Raw genomic sequence first — 25,770 nt, 5'->3', positions numbered from 1 at the left:
ATTTGGTTCCATTCCACCACAATGCACTTTAGCCCCGTTTGGTTCACGGTTAGGGTTTAGATTAAGGTAATTTAGGGCCTAAATAGATTTAAGGTAATATTCATCTTTCACATTACTCATCAAATGTCAACCAAGTCTATTAATCAACTATATATAAGATGTTTATGTTATCTGTGAATCTAAATCATCGATCAAGTTGATTCTTGCATGAATGTGTAGTCCAGATTACTTAGGATTTGATGCCAAAACAAGCCAACTAACACTAAATAGAATACTGCCTCACTTAATGGCCAAGACAACATGGAAAAAGAAATGGAAGCTTTGGATTTAACAATTTGAGGTTACAGTTGAAATTGTAAGACTTCACACTTTTTTGGAACTAGTTATTGGCATTCAGAATTAGTATACAGGGGAAGCTCATGCTCAATTCATACATTGATGAAAACCAATGCTGAGAAGAGGTTGTATATTACTCATCCTTTTCAGGATAGAGGAGCTAGGAGCTAACAACAAGATGGCTGAAAAATTTGTCAACGCAACTTTCTAGTTTCCTTTTGGCATGTTCTCGACAGAGCCACCAGGAACAACAACTGTAGCAGTGCCGCTTGTGATTACAGCACTACCTGGAGGAAAATTAGAATTCCCTGAACTAATAACAGTGCTGACTTCAGATCCTTTAAATTCTGGAGTCGTAGATTGGGTAGCTAAAGAAGCATTAGCATGCAAAACTGGGGGCGCCGAAGCTGCATCTGTATTCTGCTGCTTTTGCATCATTTCCGCAGAAGTAACAGACCCCATAAAATGATCCATACTTTTCTGCTCTGCTGATGCCGCCTCATTCACGGCATGAAGTTGTTGCAACCTGTAATCCGTTTCAGGCCGACGGCAGACCTTCCTTAGTGGAACAATTTCCTGTCGAAATGCATGTTAAGAACAAAACCTGAATTTGTAGATTCACTAATTGAAGATATAAATTTAAAAGGTGCTATTTAACATGTGGGCAGTTTTATACCTCGGACTGATCATGAACATAGCGCACCAAAAACCTACAACGACATCCTCTTACATCATGTCTTCGTCTTTGAGCATCAAGGACATGGGCATCAAAGTACAAAGCCTGCTCTTTACCTTCCTGAAAAATTTAAATCCGTTAGATTTCCATGAAGATCTGATCAGAAATAACTTATCTTAATCATTGATCCAAAATATATCTTTGAAGGACATAGAAACAAATGAACGCCACCTGAAAACATAGTATGAGATCTCCTGGGAGAACTGCAACACACTCTGATGATTCACATGGCAGAGAGCGCTGCCTGACATGCTTCCGTACATTGACCCATTCATCCTCCTCTGGTCCAAACCCAGCAAACCGAACCAGTACTTCCTGAAACAGCCAGCAAGATTCAATCTGGGGATTTGTTATAATGACCAATTTTATCTTTCATTTACAACAAATTGCATAAGTTTAGTTGGAATTCAAGGCCGAGGCAGTTGAGTTGAATCAAATGTTTAAGGAGAATAATACTAAGATAATAGACATGCAGAACAAATAAGAAAGAATAGGAAAAAAGAGGAAAAATAACAATAAAGAAAGACCTATAATGAATTCCTTTTAACAACTTAATGCTGTACATGCAAGAAAACTGATATTAGAAAATTACCGGATCACCAGTCTCCAAGTATCTATGAGATAAAAAGTTAGCAACATCATACCTGAGCACAGCAGACAATGAAATTAGACAAATAATGATAACTCACTTATGAGTCCAATTATTAAAAACGTGAGAATTCAGTTTTGACAAAAAGAATAATTTATTATTTATTAATTGGAATGGTAAAGAAACATCAACATGACAGAAACTAGAATTCATAGAAAGAAGGAAAAGAGTTACTGACCATGCACCATCCCTCCCAGATTTAGCTTCAAACTCAAAAATAGAATTTTCAGAAGCACCCTTTCCGGAACCTTGAGCTGGTTAATAAATGAAAACAAGGGCAAAAATATCCAAAGTCTGATGAACATACATAAGAGGATGGGATTATTAACACCTATTCACAATTCATGCATATGTTTATACGGAAAAGAGACTTTCACTGCCAAAAAATACCTAAAATAAGAGTCCTCCGTTACAAGAGCCCTCCCTAACAACTCAAGCATGTACATAAATGCACACAACGGAATTGGTATGTCAAGGTAAATAATTAGAGTAAGTTATAAATAGAGCATGCCACATACACAAAAACCAAGAGATGACTATATTAGGCTAAACAGGAAAACATATCTCTAAAATATTAAACTTCAATGATGTTAACTGACCAAGAAACTAGCTGCCCATGAAGCCCAAAATATAAGGTCACATATTGATGATTGAAGAAACAATTCAAGTAGACAACATCAATATAGGCTACTCAACATAAGTTCAAACAAGTAAAAGGAGTAATAATGCCACCAGATGAGTAAGCCTAAAACTACGGAAAATGAGAAATAAAGGATATTAAACTAAATTTAAAGCAAGTTCCATCCTACCTGAAGGAGCATGTATAGGAGCAGCTATAGGTTGAGGGCCTTGAGGAACATTTCTCACTGGATTTGAATCATCCCGAGACATAGGTGACACATTTAACTTCCCAAGAACCTTACTTGATTTTGCCCTGATAGCATATCGCCTATTTTGGAACCAATTCCAAACCTATAACCAAAGAATTAAGAAATTTGTTAAAACCAATTCCAAACCTATAAATAATGAAGATTATAAGTTACAAACAAAATTAAATGGCTTCCCAAATCAATTTCAAACCTATAATGCACATTATAAATTACAAACAGACTTAAACGATATTTCCTTACGAAAAATTACAACGGAAAATTTTCATACTTGCTTCATTTGTACTGCAATCTTGCCCTTCCGCTCTGCCGATTCACTACACCAAAGACAAGTATCTCAGATTTAATGCTTATAAGAAGAACATAATCTTTTCAAATTCTAAGTGTTTAGAACTAATGCATACCTGAACTTATCCGCAAGGGCCACAAGAACTTCACGTGCTGGCATTGTGTTATTGTGCTGTTGCAGAATAGCTTCCATCTCCGAAACCTAATAATGTACCAATTTACAGAAGGTGTCATTAAGGTTCAAAATATAAAATACCTTGAAGAAAAACTAATCAGCCCTCACAAATCAACAATCATCTACAGATATGTATATGTGTACGTATATGGAATATGGATATGTATTATAAGTATAACAGGTACAGTGCGTGAATAGGTGAAGATTTTCTTCATAGGAATTCTCTATTGCTTATGAATCATTACTTCTCTCATTACTTCTCTATTTACACAGCATATGTTATGGTCCCAAAAACCTATTTTAACGCTCATTTCAGCGACCCAATTTGCTCTCCCCAACTCTTTTTGTTTACATGTATTTGTTATACATATGAAGTGGGTCATCTATACGATTCAAGTTTCATCTCCACATATTAGTGCAATAGTGCTTGCTGGCAACTGATTCAGTATTAAAGGAATGCTCTGTATTGGCCCCAAACAAAAACAAAACAAAAAAAAGGAATGATCCTTAAGACTTTAACCGCATTATTGATTCACATACTGATACAATCATTGAATTGAAGTGCGTCTCTTTTTCTTATATATTATATTATATATATGAGTAATTATAAAATAAATACCGTACCAAATTAAAATGTTACACGAATTGCTACCCCAAAAACCGTACAAACTATACCTACCCTTCATGCCCTATACCATAGAAACCAGCATACCCTGAACCCAAACCCATTCCACGTACCCTCTCATTCCCTGTACTAGGTAACCACGCAATGAACTAATATGGAGCTCTTATTGGGGTAATAATTCACAACTAATTATGCCTATACAACCCAAAAACCCAAAATGGACACAAGGTAGGCAACAAGCTTATGAAATATATATGAAGATAACATATAAAGTAGACACAAGGTATTCAGTTTCCATTCTATCCTTTATGTTAAACAGTAATAAAGTTGTTAAAGAGGCATTATTTTGGAACCTATGCCTATTCCATTTTAAGAATTTCTGGATAGTATTTAAAATGCCTTCCTGACTAGGGGAACTCTCATAGAACAAACCCGCCAAATTGAACTACAAACCATTACTTACATAACCGACTAGCAAGGACCATCGATATGATTTAAAGAAAGATTGGGAAGGGGAACCACCAAAACCTAAGCTAGGGATATCAGGTAAGCTATTATATTTTAAGAAGAACAAAAAATTACATGGTATTGTAAGAAGTAAAAAATCACCCAAAGAAAAAACTGCAATAACATCAGGAACAATATCAAAAGGACTCAAGCACAAACCAAAGAATTGATAAAAGCTGAAAATCAAGCAAACAAAACTCACAATCTAACTGACCCATTTAAAAATCGTCACTCTTAGTTCGAAATTTGGCACTTCTACTAGCGAATTCAAAATTTACAAAAACAACTTTCAGAAAATTCAACTCTAATTCGAAATTTAGCAGACATGCAAACATAGAATCAAAAAATTATGAAAACCCTTCAATAACTTCAACTCTAATGCCGAAATGTAGCAGGTTCCCAAATACATATAATTAGTTAAAAAATCGTCAAAGAAAAACAAAATAGAAGAGTAAGAAGAAGAACACAAGGTACCTCAGACTGCGTGAAGCGGAAGGCAGGGCCTCCGTTACTCGGAGGCCTACCCATGGCTGCTCTCTGTCTTTGTCTGAGACTCTCAGAAGCAAAAGATAACTTTTTTTCCTTTTTTGCTTGGAAGAAGCAAAAGGGAATGAGAGACGAAGACAGGAGTTGGGTTTTTGGCAAAGTACGTATTGCGAGTGTCAGGCACAGACAATTTTACTCGGAAAATCTGGAAAAGGAAAAAAAACAAACAAAAAATTCGGTAGAGATTTATAGAGACGAGAGAGAGAGAGAGAGAGAGAGATGGTGGGTGTTTGATTTGGTTTGGGTTTGAATCTTAAGGTTTTGAAGCCCAAAAAAGCAAAATTGGGGGCAAGCCCTGTGAAAGGGTTTCTCTCAAGTCTTGTCCACTAACGACCTGTCACCCCAATGTCTCTTTACAAGTTTTTTATTTTTTTTATTTTTAGATATCTTTCTATTTAAAATAGCAATAGTTGTTGGTTTTTCTATTCTTTTTTTAATTAATTAAAAATTGAGTAAGCCCGTTGGCCTAATGATAGAGTACTTATCCCGACACTTATGGCAAGAATTTGATCCCTCTACCTTTGAAGAAAAAATAAGTTAAAGAAAGACATTCTGAAGGAGTATATAAGTCATTAAGCACTTCTTTTTTTTTGTTTACGCTATAAAAAAGTCATCATGCACCTTTTTTATTTACACTCTAAAAAAATCGTCATGTTTTTTTTTAACATTCCAAAAAAATTATCATACACTTTTTTTATATCAATTTAGTAAATGAGAGAATGACTTGTAAGCAGTATATTATAGCTTTTTGAGAATGTGATTAACAATTCTTGTACTAAATTCCAACAGGAAAGTGTTATTTCAAATTCCTTATTTTCTGAAGTAACCAAATTCATATGTGGATTTTATTAATAAAGAAAATAATTGAAAATAATTTCCAATTCAGTGATTTATACCCAAAAATAAAAATTTTAGTTCTTCAATCCAAATGGTATTCCTAACTTTCACATTCTTGGGTCCAACTTGTTTTCTATTGTTGATAAAATTAGGTTTGATATGTTTGAACTTTGATATTTCAAGTTGACGCGATTGTCAATTGGGTTTTTTTTAAATAATATTTTTGTTTTATACAGTTAGGGCACTAACGGCACAACCTCACATTGTAGCTAAATCTAACTCATAACAAGCATCGTTGGCCTTTGTCTTCTCAGATCAAAAAATTAGTCGACAATAAAATTTTCCTTATTAAGAAAACTTTACTGCCACATGTTTGATCTAAATTTTCGGTGACAAAAATCTTATATTCCGTTTACAAGGAAGCGGGCATATTATCTTGGTGGAGAATTCAAATTCAGTGCAGAGGAGCCGACGCAGTCCTGGTGGTGAACTCGATTCAGGGCAACTAGCAGACACACAACCCGTACCAGATGCCTTAATTTGTCATATGTTCGAAAACCAACATCGTCACATGATAAGTGGGTATCTTGTTTAAACATGTTCCAAATGCTTGATAATTAATGGTTGCAAACTTGATGCCAGGCCGTTGAACTGGTTGGATTGTTCAAGCGAAATTGATTAATAGTTGAGAAAATTTGTCAACATAGACTTCACCCGAGCTCCTCACGTACTCAACTGAGTAGAGACATCGGATTGGTCAAAATCTTCACAACCATTTCCATCTAAACGCAATCATCCACATCAATCTATATGGGAAGAGCATAAAAACTAGTTGAAAGAACCACCACCAATAGGTAAATTATACAGCAAGCCTATTCTCATAGCTTCGGACATTCAGAGTATGTTAGAATACATATATATCTATATATATACCAACTTATAAAACAAACTGAAAAATGTACATACATAGGTTCAAAACTCTACTATGTTACAGCCACCAAACGAATAAAGCTCGATAATACTTTATTGGATTCAAGGGCACAGAACTCTCCAGCCCTCTCTTTCCTTTACAACAACAAGACTGAATGAAACATCCCCCATCTTCTTTCCTAAGCACCATCATCATCAACAGTGTTGACCCGCTCACATTCATCTATCCATTCGCTGTATCTGTAATGAAAGAATTTATGGTCATACAAAAGAGTAAAGGAAAAGAGAACAAACTTAATATGAAACTAACTATTAAAAAATTCACTACACAAAGTATATGAATTACTTACACGTCAATCGGTTCAGTCAAAGCTGCAAAAAAAACAAAAGAAAGATCAGCAATTATCACACACATGGAAATGGCAGTCACTATACGGAGAACAAGAAGCATCTAAACAGAATAATCATCCAAAACCAAAGTTGCCACATCTACCTACAACCTAGGGGAATTCTCTATCCAGTTTCCAGTGCAAGGTTGATAGATATTCAATTATGATTCTACTCAGGTTATCCACAAAACTCCCAACACCATCCTTGTTTTGTGCACATACCATAACAATTCAAAATTCTGTTCGGAAACATATTTTCATTTTGAATTATTCACTTAAATCTCCCTACATTTCATATGCATTATTAACTGTTACATCGAAGTTGGTGACTGCGAAAAGCAACATGTTCATTTTCACCCGACAAAAAACCTAATTACTGTAAAACCAATAGCAAAACTCAAATCCTCACAAAAATAAATTATTGGTGTTGTAGTTTTGACTAATCTTTATGTGTACTTCTGGGTATATAATTCTCAAACCATCCTGTTACACTCCCAACATTGGACCTCACAAGTATCCAGAAACAACACAATCTCAGAAATGCTGTACATTAAAAATAGTAACTTAAGACCACAATAAAGTATTTGGCACACCTGTGATGGTTGTGCTGAAATTCTCTTGGCAAATGCTACAGATAGCCTCTCCAATCAAGTTCTTCATGTCACTGAAACCAAATAACTTATTCACTTTCAATTCAAAACCAAATGAGAAACAAGTACATATGCAAGTAAGCTCAACCCAGCCAGATTCTATTTCATATATGAAACAAAGAAATGGAAATGAACATGTGACAATTACCACACATCTCTACCATAGTTGACCAAAAACACATTCCTTGGCAGCCCCATTGAACATATAGAACTCAAATAAACTTGATACATTCCTAAGAGGATAAAATACATCAAAAGTTGGGAGAAAATAGATTAAACGAAAAAGTTACATTCGGCATTCAACGCTGCTCCCATGGTTGCAAAAGGGGCAACAAAAAACAGTATCAAGCTTGTCCATGCGCTTCTTAGCTGCAGGCTTTGCCTTGGACTTTCTCTTGCCCATTTTTCAACAAATTTCTGTCCTGTTATCATATTTCAACCAATTAGTTCTCGTTTTAGGATATTAAACAAAAAATGCAGCCACCATATCACCTGGGCTTCCCACATACATACATAGATGGTGCAATGCCTGCTATCATTTTAAAGTATACGCTTTAATTAACAGTTATATAAACCCTGTGTGCGTGTACTTTCAATTAATTGATATCGCTGTGATGTGAAATTTATAATGCATTTGACAAATACAAGGAGAATATGGGGTTTGGGGAAATATTAAGCCCAACAAATCGATTGAGGGTTGTGATAACATGTGTTTATATACATAACATAATCACAAAAAACCTTCAGAATTGAAATAAAATTGTTTCTGCTGTTAATTAACAAGGAAGAACTTTTGCACTGGAAAACATACTGCTGAATTCCAAATTCGCATACCCAAAAAAAAAAAAAATAATAATAATAAATTAACTTCAAAAGGGGGTTGGGAAACCCTAGAAAATTTACAGTCAAAGAAAGCGAAATTAAGAAAGCGATGAAGAAACCCTGGATTCTGAGGAGAAACTGAGAATTATGTTTTAGTTGAATGAGAGAAACCCTAAGATCACGAACCCTTAAAAGGAGATTGGGGAAAAGAGAAAGACCTTACCTTAGTGAGACAACGCACTTCCGAATCGAATGATTGCTTGCTTTAGAAATGCTATATTTCTGCGGGAGAAAATACTAAAAAGGGCGGGTCTCTATATATAGGCATCCGTTTGCGGCTTGCCCACGTAATCAAGGGGAAAAAAATAAATATCGGCTTCTCTGAGGGCATAAGGCTCAAGAAATGTTAATGCTACTCTAGCAAAAAAAGAAAAATAAAAGGGGGATCTGTGCAATTGTATTAAAGCACTTTATATTTATTATACTTCCTTGGTTGTTTTTGTTATTCTACATTGTTGATTAATATATATATATATATATATAAAGCAAAAGGCAGAGAATGGTGAAACATTCAAAATACCAGAAAAAGCCCTTTGTTAATTCAAATATTAAGAATTGAAATTATTAATTAAATGAGGATAATATCGTAAATTCACATTTTTTAATATTAAAAAAATTAAAATTAAAAACAAAATAAGATAATATGTTCTACTTTTATGGAACACTAGCCTCTCTGCACGCGCTTCCGCGCTTGTGAGAGGTTTTTTAAAAAAAATAAGTAAATTTATTTTAGAATTAAAAAAGATAATGGGTAGTTGTGTTCCATAAAAATAGGATCCATTATCTGCTTTTTCTTTTTCTTTTAATTTTTTTAAATATGAAAAAGTGTGAATTTACCATATTATCCTCATTTAATTAATAACTTAATACTAAATTTATGTTCATGGATATTCTATGAAACATGGTTACTGAAGTACTTCCCCTAAGAAAGGAAAACGTACAATACACGTACGTATGTATTTTTACAAAAATTTTAATAATACTCACAAAATTCATCTATTATACACATAATTTTCACATATTATTAAATAAAAATAATATATATTAAAAAAAATAAAATGAAAGTGCAGGGGAGGTTAGGAGGTGTGATATACTGTGATATTTTTGTATTTAATTATTTTTTAAAAATAGCTATACTGTGAGGTTTTTTAATTATTTTCAATAAAGGGTATAGCCGTGCGGCTATACTCGTAACAAAAAAAAATCACCGCCTAGACACTGGGCGGGTCTTTTTTAAAATAATAAATAGTATAGCCGCCCGGCTGTACTTTGTGAATATAATATATATAAACATTATCGCCGCCCTGGTATCCAGTGTCACCGGTTTTATTTTTTTAAATCGTATAGCCGCGCGGCTATATCCGAAAAATAAAAATAAAAAAGCCGCCTAGGCTCTAGGTGGGCCTTTTTTTAAATATAATAAATAGGATAGCCGAGCGGCTATATTGGGGTCCCCTTTTTAAATTTTTTTAATAAATAGTATAACCGCACGGCTAGACCGGTGTCACGGTTTTTTTTTTTTAATAGTACAGCTGCGCGGCCATACCTCGGTTCTTTATTTTAATAATTTTTAATGAATAGTATAGCCGTTCGGCGATACTGGATTTTTTATTTTTTTATTTTTATATACTTTTTTATTTTTAGTTTATCGATAAAAGTAATTTAGAGCATTATCCATTACTATTAAACCATTACCTGAATCTCTATTATCCCTTTCTGATGTTTTACATTTTTCAGAATTATTAACCATATAAAGAATTTAGCATTTTACAATTTGATACTCGTATTATACATGTACGTTTGTATTTTTCAATATTACTTCTATTTTTCGTACATGTCTTTAAGACTGGTAAAATACACATTTTTTTTAAAAGCAAAACAAGAACAGAACCACAAGTCTATCAAAGCAGGCATTTTCCTCCTGTTAAAAATTGGTGGGTACATGCTGCACCAATAATTTAGGTTCGAGGGGCAAAATTGAGCGTACAAGCAAACATTTTACAAGACATGAAAATTTCCTCCATGAAGAGAGAATAATTTCCTGTCTTCACGAACCTTTTCACCAAAGGATTAAATATAAAGAATAATTCAGCTGGCACCAATGAAAATTTCCTCCATGGAGAAAGAATGGCGGTGAGTCTAAATTTTTTTATCAATTCAAGACATCATGAGATTATCTGTAGCTCTGTTTGGTGAAAGAAATTGTTATTGTCTGGTATATCGTTCTTTTTGTTCTTCCTTTTGGCTACATGGGATCTTTTCCTTGTGAATTGAACTTAGCTTCCGAAACTGTAAACAGGAAGTTAATACTAGGATGCTGTTTCTGCAAGGTCAGTTTTCAAATCATCTCCCTCCTTCCGCTTCTTTTTAGGCTTTCGTTTCTTCTGTTTCTGCTTGAGTTTAATTTGATCTTTAACTCTCTTTTCCCATGCTTTTTTGTTTTTCTGATAAAGAACCATTGCAGCGCGAGCATCTTCTACCTGAAACAACGTCATGAGTTAAACAAAGGCATCCAACAGATTTTGTTGACAAGAAGCGGACATGATTAACAATATGCAGCAACATTCAAGACATAAAGCAATATAACTATAAACAAAAACTACTACCAACACAACATCCAAACAGGTAATAATATGAGTTTCTCAACGAAGTGAACTAAATATGATAATTGTATAACAGGGCAATGAATTAAAACTTCTTCAAGGCATTGCATTCACCAACTTTGCAGGCAAATCAAGTTTCATTCGAGAAGAAAATATCTGCCTCCACTCAAACTTTTGATAGGTGTTTGGAATAAGAAGAAAATAAAGGAGAAGTTGTGGAGAGAAAGAAGGCTGAACAAAATAGATGGTCTTTCTATTTTCAGGTTCTGAGTGATACAGCAGAGTCCCAAGGCGCTTTCGTTACTTATTTTTTATATCTTCTTTTATCTCAAACATAAAATACAGCTAAGAGAGACTTTTAGACTTTCTAGGGCACATAGACAAAAGCATGAAGTCTAAGACTTCTAAGACTTTCCAGACCTTCAGGAACCTTCTAGCACTTAGCACATTAACATGTAACAATAGGAAAATGCTACTTATCCCACCCTTTCTTTCCCGACTTACATGCCACATGATAGGGACCACATCATTGCATTAAAAGAAGAACAATGTGGCAAACCCAATTTCAGCATGTCATCCAAGTTGGAAAGAGAATGTTGGGATAAAAAGTTGGGTTGCATAGAATTTGTCCTTTTTGATGAGCCTTGTCACATTTCAGTGGAGTTTGTGAAATCATATCCTAATGCTAAATGTTTTAGAAGTTGTATAGAAAGTGCAACAAGAATACAATTTTCTGTTCAAACTGCACTAAGAAAAAGAATCAGAATACTAACTGGGCAGTGCTCCCCATTTTGGATCTGAACATCAAGAAACTCAGCTGCAAGATGCCGAAGTGCCCTTCTGGACCCTTCCCCCCTGCTTCACCAACCACACATATCATGAGGACAAATCATGATACTTGAAGACTCTCAGCAAATTTTAATTATTGAATAATTCTTAAAGAATGAAAAAATTACCTCATAAAAGGTTCATACTCCAATGTATCCCTCAAATCCTCCTTGGGATGACTTAAAAGCAAGGCCTGTTTCACTCAAATTGTTAGATTAAAGATTCTCATTTATACTCTACACAACCATATTAAAAGGCCAGTTACCTTAAGATCATTGCGCAATGCATGGCCCACAAGAATTCGTCCTTTAATCAACTCTGCCACTCTTTTCTGAACAATTCGAAAATCCTTTGCTGCAGATAACAAAGACGCATGAGGCATTCTATCACTGTCAGCATAATTTCGCATACATTGGTCTTGTAACTCTAGTTATAATAAATACATATTGATAAATTGTTCATTTAAAAAAACAAGATGTTGCAAATGGAGTGTAAGGATGATGAAAATGATAGGATGAAGTGGTAGGTAGGTGATATGTGGTAAGAGGAAAGATAGTTTACAGAACTGAGATGGGCACTAAAGAGGGACAAGATTATTTAAGACAGACACCAAGTGAGAAAGAAAATACATAATTGGCAAAAAAAAAATCATGTAGCTCATCCAGTGAAGAAATTGATGTTAGTTGTATTAGTTTGCACATACAACATTAAAAAAATTGATTTTGCACATAAAGCACAGCTTTATCTATTGACCCATGGAAGTCACAGCCACCAATTTAGTAGCAGTTCATTCTAACATTTTTGTCTTCTATTATTTTCTGAACAAGAATTTCATATAGAAGTTCTAGTGAAGCATACCTACATTTAATATATTTAGAAAAGCAGCAGAAATAAAGATAAAGTCAACCTTTTCTCAAGTCCCGGGGACGAATGCCACTTATTTGAGTGCGAAAATCAACAACATGTTCTAGTGGGCGAACAAACTCATCATATATAACATTACCCCATTTATTTACCTGCCAAAAAACTGTACCATCAGCAATCAGTGATCCTAACAAGTTAAAGTACCAAGTGTAAGATGATATCTACCTAAACGCATTAACTCACAAATCAACTAAGGAAATAACAGATACAAAACTGTTTGCCAAAAATGCAAATCTTAATGATCCAACCTGTCCAACTACAATATGACAGAAGAGTAAGAGATGAAAGAAAAGGAGCTAACGACTACCAGTGTAACACGTCCAAGGGCACTTTTGTTTCCTTGACTGACACCAACCATTTCACAATCCATGGCTACTTCATCTGTCACACTGTCAAATGTTTTATAAGTTAGGTGATATGACCAATTGAAGCTGTTAAGGGGGAAAGTTACTTACACAACATCTTACACATAGAAAATTGCTTAGAAGATGTGCATTTAAACAATTTTGTTACCAATAAACAAATGTTCACAAAAATGGAGTTCATTACATGTTACCATGATATTGATTGATACCAAAACTAGAAAGCATAACTTTCAAGGTCTTTCTGGAAGTTTTATGAAGATTTTCTTGTAGAAAATTAAATGGGGCGAGTGGGAAGACAAATTCTAATAATCATGATTCACACACATATCATGGTCAAGCATTACGCTAACGGATACAATTGCATTACTGAATTCTCAAGTTTAAGTGCCTAACTACTAAAAATTCTTGTAAACTTGGTCTCCATTAATTTGAACTTTGAAGCCATCAGGGTTCCCCAACACCTAAGTCATGAGAAAGAACAATTTGAAACAATCAATCTCTTTTCTTCCTACCCTTTATTTTTCTCGTAGTTTAGTTCCCATAGCCAAAGAGAAGAACAATTCGCCTCAACTAAACCAATAGGCTCAATAGTCTTAAAATCCACATTTAAACAAAACCCATATGACCAAACAAAAAAGAAAAATAAGCTGAAATTTCTTTTCTTTTCCTGCATTCCCTCATCAACCCAACAGAGCAACAAACAACAATATCTCCCAAAAAATCACCTGCAATCATCATTAACAGGAGTGAGAGGATTGACGTGAGATAGAGAATCATCCAACTCTGCATCCGTTCTCTCTTTCCGCTTCCCTGTGAATAAAAATCTCAATAAAAACCTTTGCTTTATGCTCTTTTAAACTCAAACCCAACAAAAAGAAAGGTGCTTTCACCTATATAAATTCTAAGCAAGCCAAGTGGCTGAAGAAAAACAAAGATGTCTGTGCTGTTTACCTAAGATAGTTGCTGGAGGTTTAGGGCCATGGCTCTTCAGCTTTTGTTGGAGTTGAGCCCAGTTGGGGTTTATCTGCAACTGCTTATTAGGGTTCTTCTTCATCTTCTTTCTTCTTCTGCCGGGAAACACAAATGCGATAAAAGAGTATATTCACTGTGCTAAGGTGTCACGACTCACGGGGGCGTCTGATTGTGCACGTCTGAACGACGCCCATTAAAACGACGACATCCCGTTTTTGTTGTCTTCTTTCTTTGTCTAATATCTTTCTATAGCGTACGTGGCAGTGAAATATTGGATGATTTTCACTAAACCCTTTTTCCTTTTTTATTTCTAATAGCCTTTTTTTTCCATCTATTTTTATTTTATTTTATTCATAAATATTATTTAACAACACAACAAATTTTCGTTCATGAGATTTAATAAACAAACCTAATGTTAAATTTCACTAAATCAAATTATTACCAATTAAATGGAATTTAGTTATTTAGTTAGAATATGGCCCGTATCATGTGGCCTTTTTTATTATCCTCGTCACACTAAAAGGGATCATACTTTTATCATAATCTTTTAACTCATTTCTCTACCAGCCCTTACCACTTCATTAATAAGCTAACTGAATGATTAACAACGAACTTTAGAAATCCTTATCCTAGTTAACTGTTTTTTTTATACAATCAATACGGGGAGAGGTGAATCGAATCTAAGAACTCAAGTGCAGGGATAAATACTCTTACGCACTACAAGTCCCTTGTCACCCTAGTTAACCATATCCAAAGTTTGTTGCTTTTAAGTCTATCTCAACTTTATCATTATGCAAAAAGCTTATAGTTTAAGTATTTAAGAATATTCACTCATGCTATCGATATTCTTCGTTGATTTCTCGCTTTTCAATTTGGTTTGTATTTAAAATATATATAAAAAATCAATATTCCGACTTAAAAAAATCCTTCTAAAGGTAGCATCTGGTTCTCTAAACAATTGGACAAGAGAAAAGTAGAGATTTCATATCCTTATATTCCTCTATTTTATGATATTCTTGACAATGATATGTACTTTGACTCACACCACCCAACCTGCCATAAAACTGAGTATTATGCTTTTGGGGAACAATATTTAATTTTTTTTTCTTTCTTCTTTTAGAACAACAAAATATAGTTTTATAGGAATAGTAAGAAATGGAATAAATTTATTTCATGCCAAAATTAAAACAATTGATCGGGTTATTTCAAAGAGAAATAAATAAAATCAATCAATCATACAGTCCTACTCTCATGCTCGATTTGACAAAAAAACATATACAATGCAATGTGAAATATATCAAGTTTGAAAAAGTTATTGGAGCTATTGCCACTTCGTTGACACTTTGGGTAGTTGTGTAGTTGCATTAGAAGGATTTTAGGGTAAAATGGGATGCTGAATAAATTTGTTTATTTATCAATCTATCTTCTAAAAATCCTTCTAAGAAGCTTCATTCCATCAAATATTTGGTTAGTTTTTAGATAATTTATCATAATCGCAACTCATTTTCTTATGCAGTGTTCTCACTTAAACCTAATAACTCAAATGGGTTACATAATCTCTAGTCTTGCTATTATGATATCAAAGTTTTAGAATATGAGATGTGATGAAGCATGTTTTTTTTTTTTTTTTTTTTTTTTTTGTATAAACGATGGTCTAAACTAGAGAGGAGAATGATTTTTCATACATATACATAAATAATGGTATGGAGATTCGAACATAAGATCTCTGGTTAGTAAGGCCATCTCCAGCCATGGGCTATATCTCAAATATAGACCTAAATTAATGCAAAACTCATCTCTAGCCATGAGCTAAATAAAATTTTGGCCAAATTTGAAGGGCCACATTTGGCCCTTTAGCCCTCCAATCAAGCTAAATGTAGCCCAGCTTTGCCCTAGGCCAAATTTATAATGGGCTTCATTCATGTGCTTCTCAACAACCAATCATTAAAGCACTCCCCACTCCTCATTCTGAAAATAATAAAATATGAAGGATCCTAAAATATAGTCCTGCATGGTTGGAGATGGAAAAATTTAGCCATGCACTATTTTATAAAAACTTAATATTTTAGGGGGCTAGCCCTAGACTACATTTAGCCCTATAACTGGAGATGGCCTAAGTAAATGCTTTTCTTTTTTCCATTGAATTAAACCTGTTGACATGAAAAATGTTTCAAATGTTACATACTTTCGACCAAAAATGTCATTTATTTTTATTTAAATATATGGTCTAAAGTAAGAGCCTAATTATGGAGTAGAGTGTCTTGGATGAGATGGACCAGGAGGCTTAAATAGACAGAAACTGAAAAATACCAGGTACACTCTCACACACAGTAGGTTTGAAGTGCAAGAGGCAAAGCCAAAAGCAGCACTAGCTGCAGCAACATATACGCAGACAAAGCCTTTCTAATCCCTAGCTTTCTTCTTCTTTCTCTTTGTCTCGTCTTGAAACTTCAATCGAAAATGGGAAGAGGAAAGTTCAAGGGCAAGCCCACCGGTCACCGCCACTTCTCCACCCACGAAGAGATGGGTAATCTCTCTCTATCTATTTCTCTCTATTTGTCAAATCTGGTTCAAATTTATATATGTATATATATATGTATATGTATATGTATGTATATGTATGTATGTATGCATGCGTTGCGCAGGGTCTCAGTTGTTTGCGCTTATCTAGATCTAGATAAGTTTGTGCAAGTTTTAGGCATTTCTGGTTTTGCAATTTTAGCTGTCAATCTGAAAGCTCGTAAATTTGTCATCAAATTTTTTTCTTTGAAGCATATTTCATTGACGTTTCGTTGGCATGTTGGTTCTGTTCGTATTGATTCACCTTAAGTTTGGACCAGTAAATTGGATGCCCTCTGTAAGAACACAAAAAGGAAAACTTGTTAAAAATGGTTGATTCTATTGGATTGAAATTTGGACTGTATCTATTAAGTATAGAATTCAATTTAACTAAGCTTTAATTCCTAATAGGGTGTACGTGAGTCCCTTTTGATCCCTTATGCTGTGAAAACATTCTCAGTCAATTAAATTTGCATTTCATCACTACTTTTGCTGCAAAAGACCATGATGTTCGTGTGGATGTTTTGAAATTTACTCTGTATTAAGGAGCATATGAAGTTTAATTGTTGATTGTAGGTTTCATTATATGTCAGGCTAGGAAAGAATATTTCCCTCCACTCCTTGATTTTTTCATCATGGTTTCTTGGGATGGCTTTATTGGTTAATATGATAATAAATTTAAGGTTGTTGTCTATGATACTTGAGTAGTTATTGACAGGTTCATCAGTTGTATTCTATATTACTGTCTGAAGTTAACAATTTGTGATCTTGTATATTTGGGTGATGGTTAAATAACATTGCCTTTGCTTAAGTGTCAGACAGTTTTCTTATTTTCAAATACTATTGATAATTGGTAAACTTGTTTCAAATGCTTTTGTACTTTCATCTGCTATTAGCTGACTTTATTTTCCTTTGTGTCTATACTTCAAATGGTTGCAGTTGCTGGTACCTCTGCTCGTCCACGTAGTTTTAAAAGGGTAATAATTTGTCCTTTGTTCCTCAGTTTTACACTTTTCTCATATATTTTAATTGAAGACACTGCACTTTCCATGATGCAGTCATGATTGTCAGATATAGAGGCGATGGTTTCTATAGGATTTTCTTGTAGTATTTTGTTTGAAAATACACACACACAGAGGGTACATTACGTTGGCATGTTGAACTAATGCACTGGATACATCCATATTGATGTAATCATGTTTCAAATTCTTCATTGTATCAACAAGAAATGATCTTAGCAGAAGTTGCAGAACCAAGATGTTCTGTAACCAAAACTTTCTGGCTAATAGGAATCATATGAAGCATGGCCGAACCACAATGCATCTGTCTTGGATGACTAAGCATTACATGATTTGGAGGGTTACTACGTGAAACAAAGGTTTGTTTTCCCCATAGAGCATGTCTCCTTTTGGAAGTTTATGGACATGCGGCAGTACTCCAAGGAGTAGCTTTTGCCTTCCATGAAAAACCCAGACTCAACCCAGCTGCCCAAACCTCATAATAAAAATGTTCCTAATATGAATCCCTTGTATGTAAAAAAAGGAATTCCTAACATGAATTGCTTAAAGAGTAGCTTATGTGTTATAGTTTTCCTACTTTTCGTGTCGAGCTCTCAACAGTCAACTGGCTCTCTTGATTTTGCTTCTATTGTAGGCTAGCATTGGGGAGTAGGACTTTTGATCCACTGAAACACACATTAATTCCTCAAGAATGATATGATAGGCCGTGAATGTAGGAAAGTATTAAAGAGCATAAAGTTTTCAAGTATGAGATAGTATTTTGAAAGAAGCAAATCAATATAATCATTGTTGGATATTGTCTGAAATAACGTGATTATTGAAGGCAGAAAATTACTCTATTGTCATCGACATCATCTTTTTTAATGTATGAGGAGACTATGTGGTGGTTTTTGTTGATTTTATCCTCCTCTGTTGCTATGAATTTAAGTTTTTGGTGGTGCTTCTGTATATAAAAGTCATATTGATTTAATATTATCAGGAAGAAGCTGAAGCGGAGGAAGAAGTAGAGTCTGAAGAGGAATCATCAGAAGAAGAAGAATCTGAAGTCAGTATACTCATTGGTGCTTTATTGCTATTCCATTATTCATCTGGTAGCATTTGCATTTCTTATGATTCCAACTTACTGAAATTGTGGCCATATGTTAACAGAAGCGGAAAGGCACTCAGGGAATCATCGAAATTGAGAATCCCAATCTAGTAAAACCAAAGAATGTGAAGGCTAAAAATGTCGATGTAAGCTCGTGACCATATTTTTTATTTACTTGTGGTAATAACTCAATCACCATAATTGTTTGGTGTTATTCTTTTTGTAGATTGAGAAAACTTCTGAGCTCTCAAGGCGTGAAAGGTATGCATTGCTCCTCGCCTCTTGTGCATTCAGTATCTGGGGGCCAATTTCTGTAGCAAGCGTTCTATGAAACAAAATCTGCTTCCTCATTGATGATGCTTGTATCTTATTTTTCTTTTGTTTTTCCAGAAATATGTTATTATTCTCTAAAATCAAAACTGTCCGATTGAGTATCAGGCTTTAATAGTAGCATCTGGTTCTATCTATAAGCACCAGAAGGTCCTACATACTATAGGATGACCTTTTTTTGTTCCTGGCAGTTCCTTGTTTTAATTTACATATCATACCAGACTATTTTCACTGCCCTTTTGGTTATGGTTTTGGTTTTCATTTGTTGGAACGTTACGCTTGAGGAAAGACTTTGAAAAATAAGTGAAACTATTGGTGGTATGGGTGGTGGAGTTGGCTGTGAATTGCTATAAGATTTGGCTATGTTTAGCTTCTGAAATTGGTCTAAATTCGAGGGTCTGATTGTTAAACAAGGAGAACCACTTGTCCAACAGTTCTTATTAATTGATTCGGGTAACCTTACATGTGTGCATTTTATGCAACTGAACTTTATTTCGCCACTTTGTTTTGAGTGTTCCCGACAATGGGGCAAGTGGGATACATATTTGTCAAATAGAGGGGTAAATCATAATTTATGATTTCTGTATAATTGATTTGCAAAGGCTTATGATCAATATTTTCGAATTGGTTGTTCTTGGAGCCAAATATTTGAGTGATCAAAGCTTAATTAGTGTGTCAACTTAATTCTATCTGTTTGCAGAGAGGAGATAGAGAAGCAAAAGGCTCATGAGCGGTACATGAGGTTGCAGGAACAGGGAAAAACGGAACAAGCAAAAAAAGATTTAGGTAATATTTGAAACTGATAAATTCTAGCTCCATTTTTTGGCAGTTTATTGAAATTACTTTAGGCATGTAATGATATGCTAACTGAATTTTCTCAATTAGTATGCACAGAACATGGGTTCAGATATATTTGCTTAAGACTATCATATTTTGTTGTCTTTATATTTCATTGCTGATATGTGGCTCTACTTATTGGTGGCTACAAACTAGATGTATGTTGTGCCTAAAGTTGAGTAAAAATTAGTTGGAGAGAATATTAGGTCTGCATCTCTTGTTTTTGAATACATTCCTTTATTTCTGTAACAGTGATACAGTAGAATTGTGTGCAATCAAGTTGTATAGACCAATTATAGACTTTTCCAGGCCATCCATGGTTCTTCCTGAATAAATTTTTCAACTGAGGTGGTGAGATATTGCTTGTACAAGTATTAGAGGATTTATTGGATTATTAGCTAGACATTTAGCAAGACCAAGAATTTGGATTGGAACTTTGTAAGGGGTTTGGGATTTTTGTCTACTTGTTGCTCAGTTAGTGTAGTTTGGTGGTGGTGAGTATGGATCTGATCATGTAGCCATGCTTGGTTCTAAATGTCTTTTGACGGATTGGAACTTGACTATTCTTTTGATCACCTCTGAACATCATCTCTATTTCACTGTTTCATTCTTCTATTTAAATTGTTCTTGCAGAACGCTTAGCCCTGATTCGCCAACAAAGGGCAGAAGCCGCTAAGAAGCGAGAAGAAGAAAAGGCTGGTATGTAACTCAAACTGTGTTCCCCTTTGTGATACACCTGCTCTGCCTCTCCTGTTTTCTTTGTTCAAGGCCGGAATAGTGCTATCTAAATCTTGATGGTCCTCTTTTTGCCCTCTGTACTGATAGTGATCTATGATTTTCTCAGCCAGGGACCAGAAAAAAGGCGAGGGACGCAAGTGAAATAAGTTATGGCGAAGCCCAGTAGATTCACTTGGGCTGCTTATTTTTAATGTTTGACCTTCTTATATGTATTATCTGTATCCCAAGCTAGCTTAAGTTACCGAAGTTTTTGCTTTCTTATTTGACATGACTAGTGTATTTATAACTGTCAGTTTGTTTCGGTGTCAAGTAAAACATGGTGTGGGGGAGAACATCTCTTGGTCATTGAAACTAGAAGTTTTAATAATCTCAATATAGGGTTTGGTTGAGGTTGACATGAGGATACACAGAGCTTTGTGTGCATTTCTTGTTCAACTCACTTTTCCCTGTATAATTTGCCGTGTAGTTGTTTTGGTGAGCGGTTCAAACGAACTTAGGGCATGTTTACGTATCAGTAATGGGTATGGGAGGAAAGGGAATGATTTCCATTCCTGACTTCCCCTGCGTTTACTTGCAATCAGGAATGAAAAAATAAGTGGGCCCCACCTCAAAATCCGTAATCACATTCCCTCAAAACTAGGTATCAGATCGACTAGGGGGGACTAGTCGATACGATTCCCATTCCTGCTTTCTCTTATTAACTTCCAAAAATACCCTTACCACTTTACTATAATTCCAAAATAACTCAAACCTTAAAAAAAAATAAAAATACACGCCAGAAGGAGTTCAAACAACTCAAACCCTTAACGTTACAACACAGCCTCCCTGGAGCAGCAGAAACTATGTAAGTCACTCCATCTATCTATCTATCCCTCTTACTCATTAATTCAAAACCCCTTTTCCTATAGCTTTTGGTTTTGGGTGAATTTTATATATGTGATGTGGTGAAAATGTGTAGGGCATTTTAGTAATCAAATTAATTTGGATTCTGATTCATGAAAATTAGTAAACAATAACAATGGGAATCAACCCCATTCCTTTACTAATTTCGTATGTTTAGTAAACAGCTTAATGGGAATGATTCTTCCCATACCGATTCAGTAGTTCCCCGATTCCTAAATTATCTGATTCCTTACTTTCTCCATTACTGATACGTAAACATGCCCTGTTTCATATACCCAAGGTTTCCTTTTTCGGACAAACAAAAGGATATGGACAAGATGTTTTTACAACATGCCATCAAAGCTACACCACAATAATAGGCCTACCCATAGCTAGGTATCAGATCCATCATAAATAAATGTATGTATATATATATATATATATTGTTCTCACCATTTATGTGCGGAAAACTTGAAATTTCGTTTAATCAAACAGAGACAAATATCACTAGATCGAGACTAGACTCGATGACATACAATGCTTCTTTTAGCTCTACAAGTTGGTATCTTGATACCCATCTCTCTCCCATGTTTAGCTAAGCCCTCCTCTCTTTTTCTTTGAACTCTACACCTTATCTACCTCAATCTCAAGCAAATGCCACTTGAGCCAATAAGTAGCATTGGTCCAACAACATCCGATTTCTGAACGGATAAAAGAACAAAGAATCTATGAAGTTTCGGATATGATGGAAATGGAACTGTAGCAAGTTGTGGACGGTGGGTTTTCGATTGGCAGCATATCTGTTGTTCTTCCATTTGAGGTTGTAGAAAGTGAAAGAATCTGGTCTTAAACCACTGTTTAAGCAAATTACAAGCTGGAGAAAGAATAAGGAAGATACCTTGATGCTTGATTTGGTTTGTTTACATCAACTGGGCGGCTACATGATCCACATACCTTTTAAATTTTTTTTATCTTTATGCATGAATGTTTCTCAAATTTGGAATGTTCTTTGTGCTTTGCTTTTGTCCATGCTCAAGTTTTCTGTAATCAACTTCTTGTTTTGACAACTTTAGGCATTTTCACAGAAGGTGAAAATGCAACAGGAAACACTAAATTATAAAGTGAGATCTACAATCTTAAAGACATCATTAGCAGCCTCATGAGAGAATTACATTCAACCCCTGTACACGTTGTGGAGAAGTTGTCCCTTCTCACTAAACAAGTAGTCTAAACCGAACGCTGTTGACCCAAGCAAGCTTGTAGTTTTCTTTTTTCGTTTGTTCATCGGATTGGAGGAACCGAACTTTGGACATTTTCCTACATCAAGAAGAGAAATATCATTAGACCAAATAAGCTCGCCGTCGACGTGGTAGTTACGACTTGATCTTGGGTGTAGACGTTCCATGGACAAAAGGACAACTCCACCATGATTTTGGATCCAAGAGTCATATATCAATGCGTAGCCCCCTGACTTTATACAATTGTAGATGAGGCCTATTTTATTTTTTCCAAATATTATTTGCCTCAACTATGTAAAAAACTCTCACATGGCCAGAGAAATCAACGCATAAAGATTTATATTTTGTTGGGGTCCAACATGCACGTAAGAATTGAATAATTAGGTTTAGTTAATTGTATAAATGTATTTTTTCATGAACGACGATAGGGCAGTTAAACATCAGCTTCTTTATCTAGACTCTTTGATAAGTAATGGATGCAATTTAAGTAAGCCTAAATTTTGGTTCAAAAAAATTGAAAATTGGAAAGGTTTGGGCTGCGCGGCATCCTAAAGAAAATAAAGAAAAAAAGAAAACAGAGGAATTATAGTGTTTTGAAGTTGGAAGAACTCTACTAAAATTAAAATAAACATAAGTTCAATTGATTAAGACGGTGTATCTGTCACTAGTGGATCCATGAACTTTTTAACGAAGGTGTAATTTTGACTAGGATTTAAAAAGAGAAAAAAAACAAGTGTAATGCAGCAGTAGACTCATTTCATTTAGGCTTTTCGTCGAACACCTAGAGTTCACCTCTCATGCTGAGCAGAAGTGCAATATGTAGCACTTATAATGACTTTTTCGGTGAGAGAAGGTGCGCCTCCTTACTTCTTAATAGGTCGCCACTGATACCTACCCTTTTACACATGAATTCGATCTTAGTCCATATACATTAGAGTAGTCAAATATTTTGTTTTTAAAAAAAGGGCATAACTTAGTTGAGTATAATAAGTCGAAAGAAAAAAGGAAAAAGATGGCCCGAAGATTATCCTTTCTTGCGGTTCATTTATCACCAGTTGATTAAAATGGAAAGGGAAAAGGTACCAATGAGTATCATTCTTTCGCCAGCAGCAATATACAGAAAGAAACGAAAGAAGATCAAATACTCAATTGCCCCACCACCAACTCCATCCTATGTTTTTTGGGTGAGAAGAGAATGGACCACATGACAAGAGCCAAAACTTTATCCCTATAATAATAATAAGAAATGTAATTTACAACTCTAAATGTGAGGAATATCCTTTTGGCATTTTGAACCTTCAGTCAGTTCATGTTTTCTTATACTCTTTGCTATACTTTTGGGTGATGTGGATTGTTGACATTAACTCTTATGGCAATTATTCCTCCTCCTTTTTTCTTCTTTCAATACAGTACTAAATAATAATTTCTTATTAGGGTTTTATTTGATATATAATTTTACTGATTTTTTGAGAATTTCTGAAAGTTATAATTGAATACAACAATATTTAGGGCTCGTCAATGGGCCGGATCAGGCCGAACTTTAAAGAAGAGAGAGAAAATATCGGGTTGGGCCGAATTTTTTTTTAGAAAATTCAAAGTCTAAGCCCAACCCATGAGTCGAGCTTGAGAAAGCCCATCGGGCTAGGCCGGGCTAAGCTCAACAGGCCCTACTTCATTAAAAAAAAAGAAGTCATAAACTTAATCATAAGGGCATGTTAGTCCAAATTTGAGATTAAACTCACTTAATTCTAATATTTTCACATTAAACCAAATTCATAAAACACCCAATAAAGTCACACAACTTATAAGATTTTCCACATAAATAATAAAATCAAGTATTATTTTTGAGGTTATTACATAATTAGATTGTAATACGTTTTAAGAAATAATTTTAACAAGTGTCAAAAATATATATTTTTAAAGGATGGTATGAATAAATATGCAAATATTTGGTGATGTGTTCAAGAAAAGCATGATTATATTTGGTGGTACGATTATGTTTCGTGATATGATTATATTTGGTGATGTGATATGTTGTTCATCTTATTTATATATATAATTGTTGAATTAATAATTAACACAAATTAATGTGCAAATCATCCAATTATAAACTAGGAATGAGTAAAGAAAAGTAAATGAAATGAAACAAATTATATATGTGATTTAAGTGATATAATCCTAAACCTAAACTCTTATTTATACATAATTATATATGTATGCGGCCTAACGGGCTGAGCTTTTGTGGGTGGGCCGGGTCGGGCTTTCTTGGGCTTAATCGGGCCGGGCCTATGGGCCCGGCAGGGCTTCAGACACCCAAGCCCGACCCGCAATCTCAAAGCCCATAACGGACTGGGCCGGGCTTTTTTTCGATGGGCCGGGCAGGCCCCCATTAGCCCATGAGCCAGCGGGCCAAATGATGAGGCCTATATAGGATTTTTAAAACTTTAATAAGATAGCCAACGGTCTAGCTAGGTGGAAAAATGCATTTATTTGCACACCAGTGGTCTCAACTTCGAATCTCCATGGCACATTGATAACGTTTGTGTGAGCACTATGAGGGGGGAGGAAGCCATTGTTCTTCCCCCCTCTCCCTTTTTCTCTTCCTCCTTTCACCTCTTCCCCTATTTTCATAGACAAAGGGTTATCCCTATTTGTCTTAGTTTTGTTATGATTTTCATCCAACCATTATAGACGGTTGCGGCTTAGCGTCGGATCTTCACCTGCATTTCGGCGTCAGATCTCCACCACCATCTTTTTTGCAATTTCTTTATGTTTGGAATAAGTTGCAGAGACTCTTTGGGTTCTCTGTGTAGTTTTCACCTCTCCTTTTGTGAGAGTTTTTCATCTTTCCTTTGTGAGACTTTTTCATCTCTCCTTTGTGAGAGTTTTATTTGTATTGTTATAACTTGGTTTTTTCAAACTCTATATCTTTTTTATTATTCTAAGTTTGC

At 34.8% G+C, this 25,770-nt stretch overlaps 4 protein-coding genes across 5 annotated transcripts; 1 reads left to right on the top strand and 3 right to left on the bottom strand.

Annotated features, from left to right (window-relative positions):
• On the bottom strand, nucleotides 302–5,189 carry LOC18779069 (protein SAWADEE HOMEODOMAIN HOMOLOG 2). Its single transcript, XM_007211398.2, has 9 exons — nucleotides 4,678–5,189; nucleotides 3,013–3,098; nucleotides 2,880–2,925; nucleotides 2,531–2,693; nucleotides 1,900–1,975; nucleotides 1,665–1,716; nucleotides 1,244–1,387; nucleotides 1,013–1,132; nucleotides 302–912 (listed from the first exon to the last, which is right to left on the bottom strand). The coding sequence occupies exons 1-9, from the start codon at nucleotides 4,729–4,731 to the stop codon at nucleotides 544–546; spliced, it is 1,110 nt and encodes a 369-aa protein (XP_007211460.1). The 5' UTR covers nucleotides 4,732–5,189; the 3' UTR covers nucleotides 302–543.
• On the bottom strand, nucleotides 6,416–8,691 carry LOC18778658 (transcription elongation factor 1 homolog). 2 transcript variants are annotated; one of them, XM_007212256.2, is made up of 5 exons: nucleotides 8,601–8,691; nucleotides 7,846–7,977; nucleotides 7,499–7,569; nucleotides 6,867–6,888; nucleotides 6,416–6,756 (listed from the first exon to the last, which is right to left on the bottom strand). In XM_007212256.2, the coding sequence occupies exons 2-5, from the start codon at nucleotides 7,956–7,958 to the stop codon at nucleotides 6,696–6,698; spliced, it is 267 nt and encodes an 88-aa protein (XP_007212318.1). In that variant the 5' UTR covers nucleotides 7,959–7,977; nucleotides 8,601–8,691; the 3' UTR covers nucleotides 6,416–6,695. The 2 variants fall into 2 exon arrangements, with proteins under 2 accessions (XP_007212318.1, XP_007212319.1); XM_007212257.2 differs by having other exon boundaries at nucleotides 8,596–8,659.
• Nucleotides 10,333–14,317, bottom strand: LOC18780583 (RNA exonuclease 4). The gene is made up of 8 exons (XM_007211814.2): nucleotides 14,109–14,317; nucleotides 13,883–13,967; nucleotides 13,100–13,181; nucleotides 12,776–12,884; nucleotides 12,134–12,222; nucleotides 11,997–12,061; nucleotides 11,814–11,895; nucleotides 10,333–10,917 (listed from the first exon to the last, which is right to left on the bottom strand). The coding sequence occupies exons 1-8, from the start codon at nucleotides 14,209–14,211 to the stop codon at nucleotides 10,747–10,749; spliced, it is 786 nt and encodes a 261-aa protein (XP_007211876.1). The 5' UTR covers nucleotides 14,212–14,317; the 3' UTR covers nucleotides 10,333–10,746.
• Nucleotides 16,367–21,164, top strand: LOC18779130 (28 kDa heat- and acid-stable phosphoprotein). Its single transcript, XM_007213785.2, has 8 exons — nucleotides 16,367–16,656; nucleotides 17,628–17,665; nucleotides 18,687–18,752; nucleotides 18,857–18,940; nucleotides 19,021–19,055; nucleotides 19,825–19,910; nucleotides 20,595–20,660; nucleotides 20,806–21,164. The coding sequence occupies exons 1-8, from the start codon at nucleotides 16,590–16,592 to the stop codon at nucleotides 20,838–20,840; spliced, it is 477 nt and encodes a 158-aa protein (XP_007213847.1). The 5' UTR covers nucleotides 16,367–16,589; the 3' UTR covers nucleotides 20,841–21,164.

Source organism: Prunus persica, chromosome G4 (assembly GCF_000346465.2).
Source record: "Prunus persica cultivar Lovell chromosome G4, Prunus_persica_NCBIv2, whole genome shotgun sequence".
NCBI lineage: Eukaryota > Viridiplantae > Streptophyta > Magnoliopsida > Rosales > Rosaceae > Prunus > Prunus persica.
The sequence above is the reverse complement of the archived record's forward strand: the minus strand, read 5'-3'. Positions and strand labels throughout refer to the sequence as shown.

Coding starts and splice junctions, on each gene's coding strand:
- LOC18779069 (XM_007211398.2), bottom strand. CDS start 4,731: ATGGGTAGGCCTCCGAGTAACGGAGGCCCTGCCTTCCGCTTCACGCAG. Junction 3,099..4,677: donor TCCGCTTCACGCAGTCTGAG/GTACCTTGTGTT, acceptor GTACATTATTAG/GTTTCGGAGATGGAAGCTAT. Junction 1,133..1,243: donor ATCTCATACTATGTTTTCAG/GTGGCGTTCATT, acceptor TAAATTTTTCAG/GAAGGTAAAGAGCAGGCTTT.
- LOC18780583 (XM_007211814.2), bottom strand. CDS start 14,211: ATGAAGAAGAACCCTAATAAGCAGTTGCAGATAAACCCCAACTGGGCT. Junction 13,182..13,882: donor CCTGTTAATGATGATTGCAG/GTGATTTTTTGG, acceptor AACATTTGACAG/TGTGACAGATGAAGTAGCCA. Junction 11,896..11,996: donor GAGTATGAACCTTTTATGAG/GTAATTTTTTCA, acceptor TTGGTGAAGCAG/GGGGGAAGGGTCCAGAAGGG.
- LOC18779130 (XM_007213785.2), top strand. CDS start 16,590: ATGGGAAGAGGAAAGTTCAAGGGCAAGCCCACCGGTCACCGCCACTTC. Junction 18,753..18,856: donor CAGAAGAAGAAGAATCTGAA/GTCAGTATACTC, acceptor ATATGTTAACAG/AAGCGGAAAGGCACTCAGGG. Junction 19,911..20,594: donor ACAAGCAAAAAAAGATTTAG/GTAATATTTGAA, acceptor TTGTTCTTGCAG/AACGCTTAGCCCTGATTCGC.
- LOC18778658 (XM_007212256.2), bottom strand. CDS start 7,958: ATGGGCAAGAGAAAGTCCAAGGCAAAGCCTGCAGCTAAGAAGCGCATG. Junction 7,570..7,845: donor AGCAGCGTTGAATGCCGAAT/GTAACTTTTTCG, acceptor ATTTGGTTTCAG/TGACATGAAGAACTTGATTG. Junction 6,757..6,866: donor TTGACTGAACCGATTGACGT/GTAAGTAATTCA, acceptor CTTTCATTACAG/ATACAGCGAATGGATAGATG.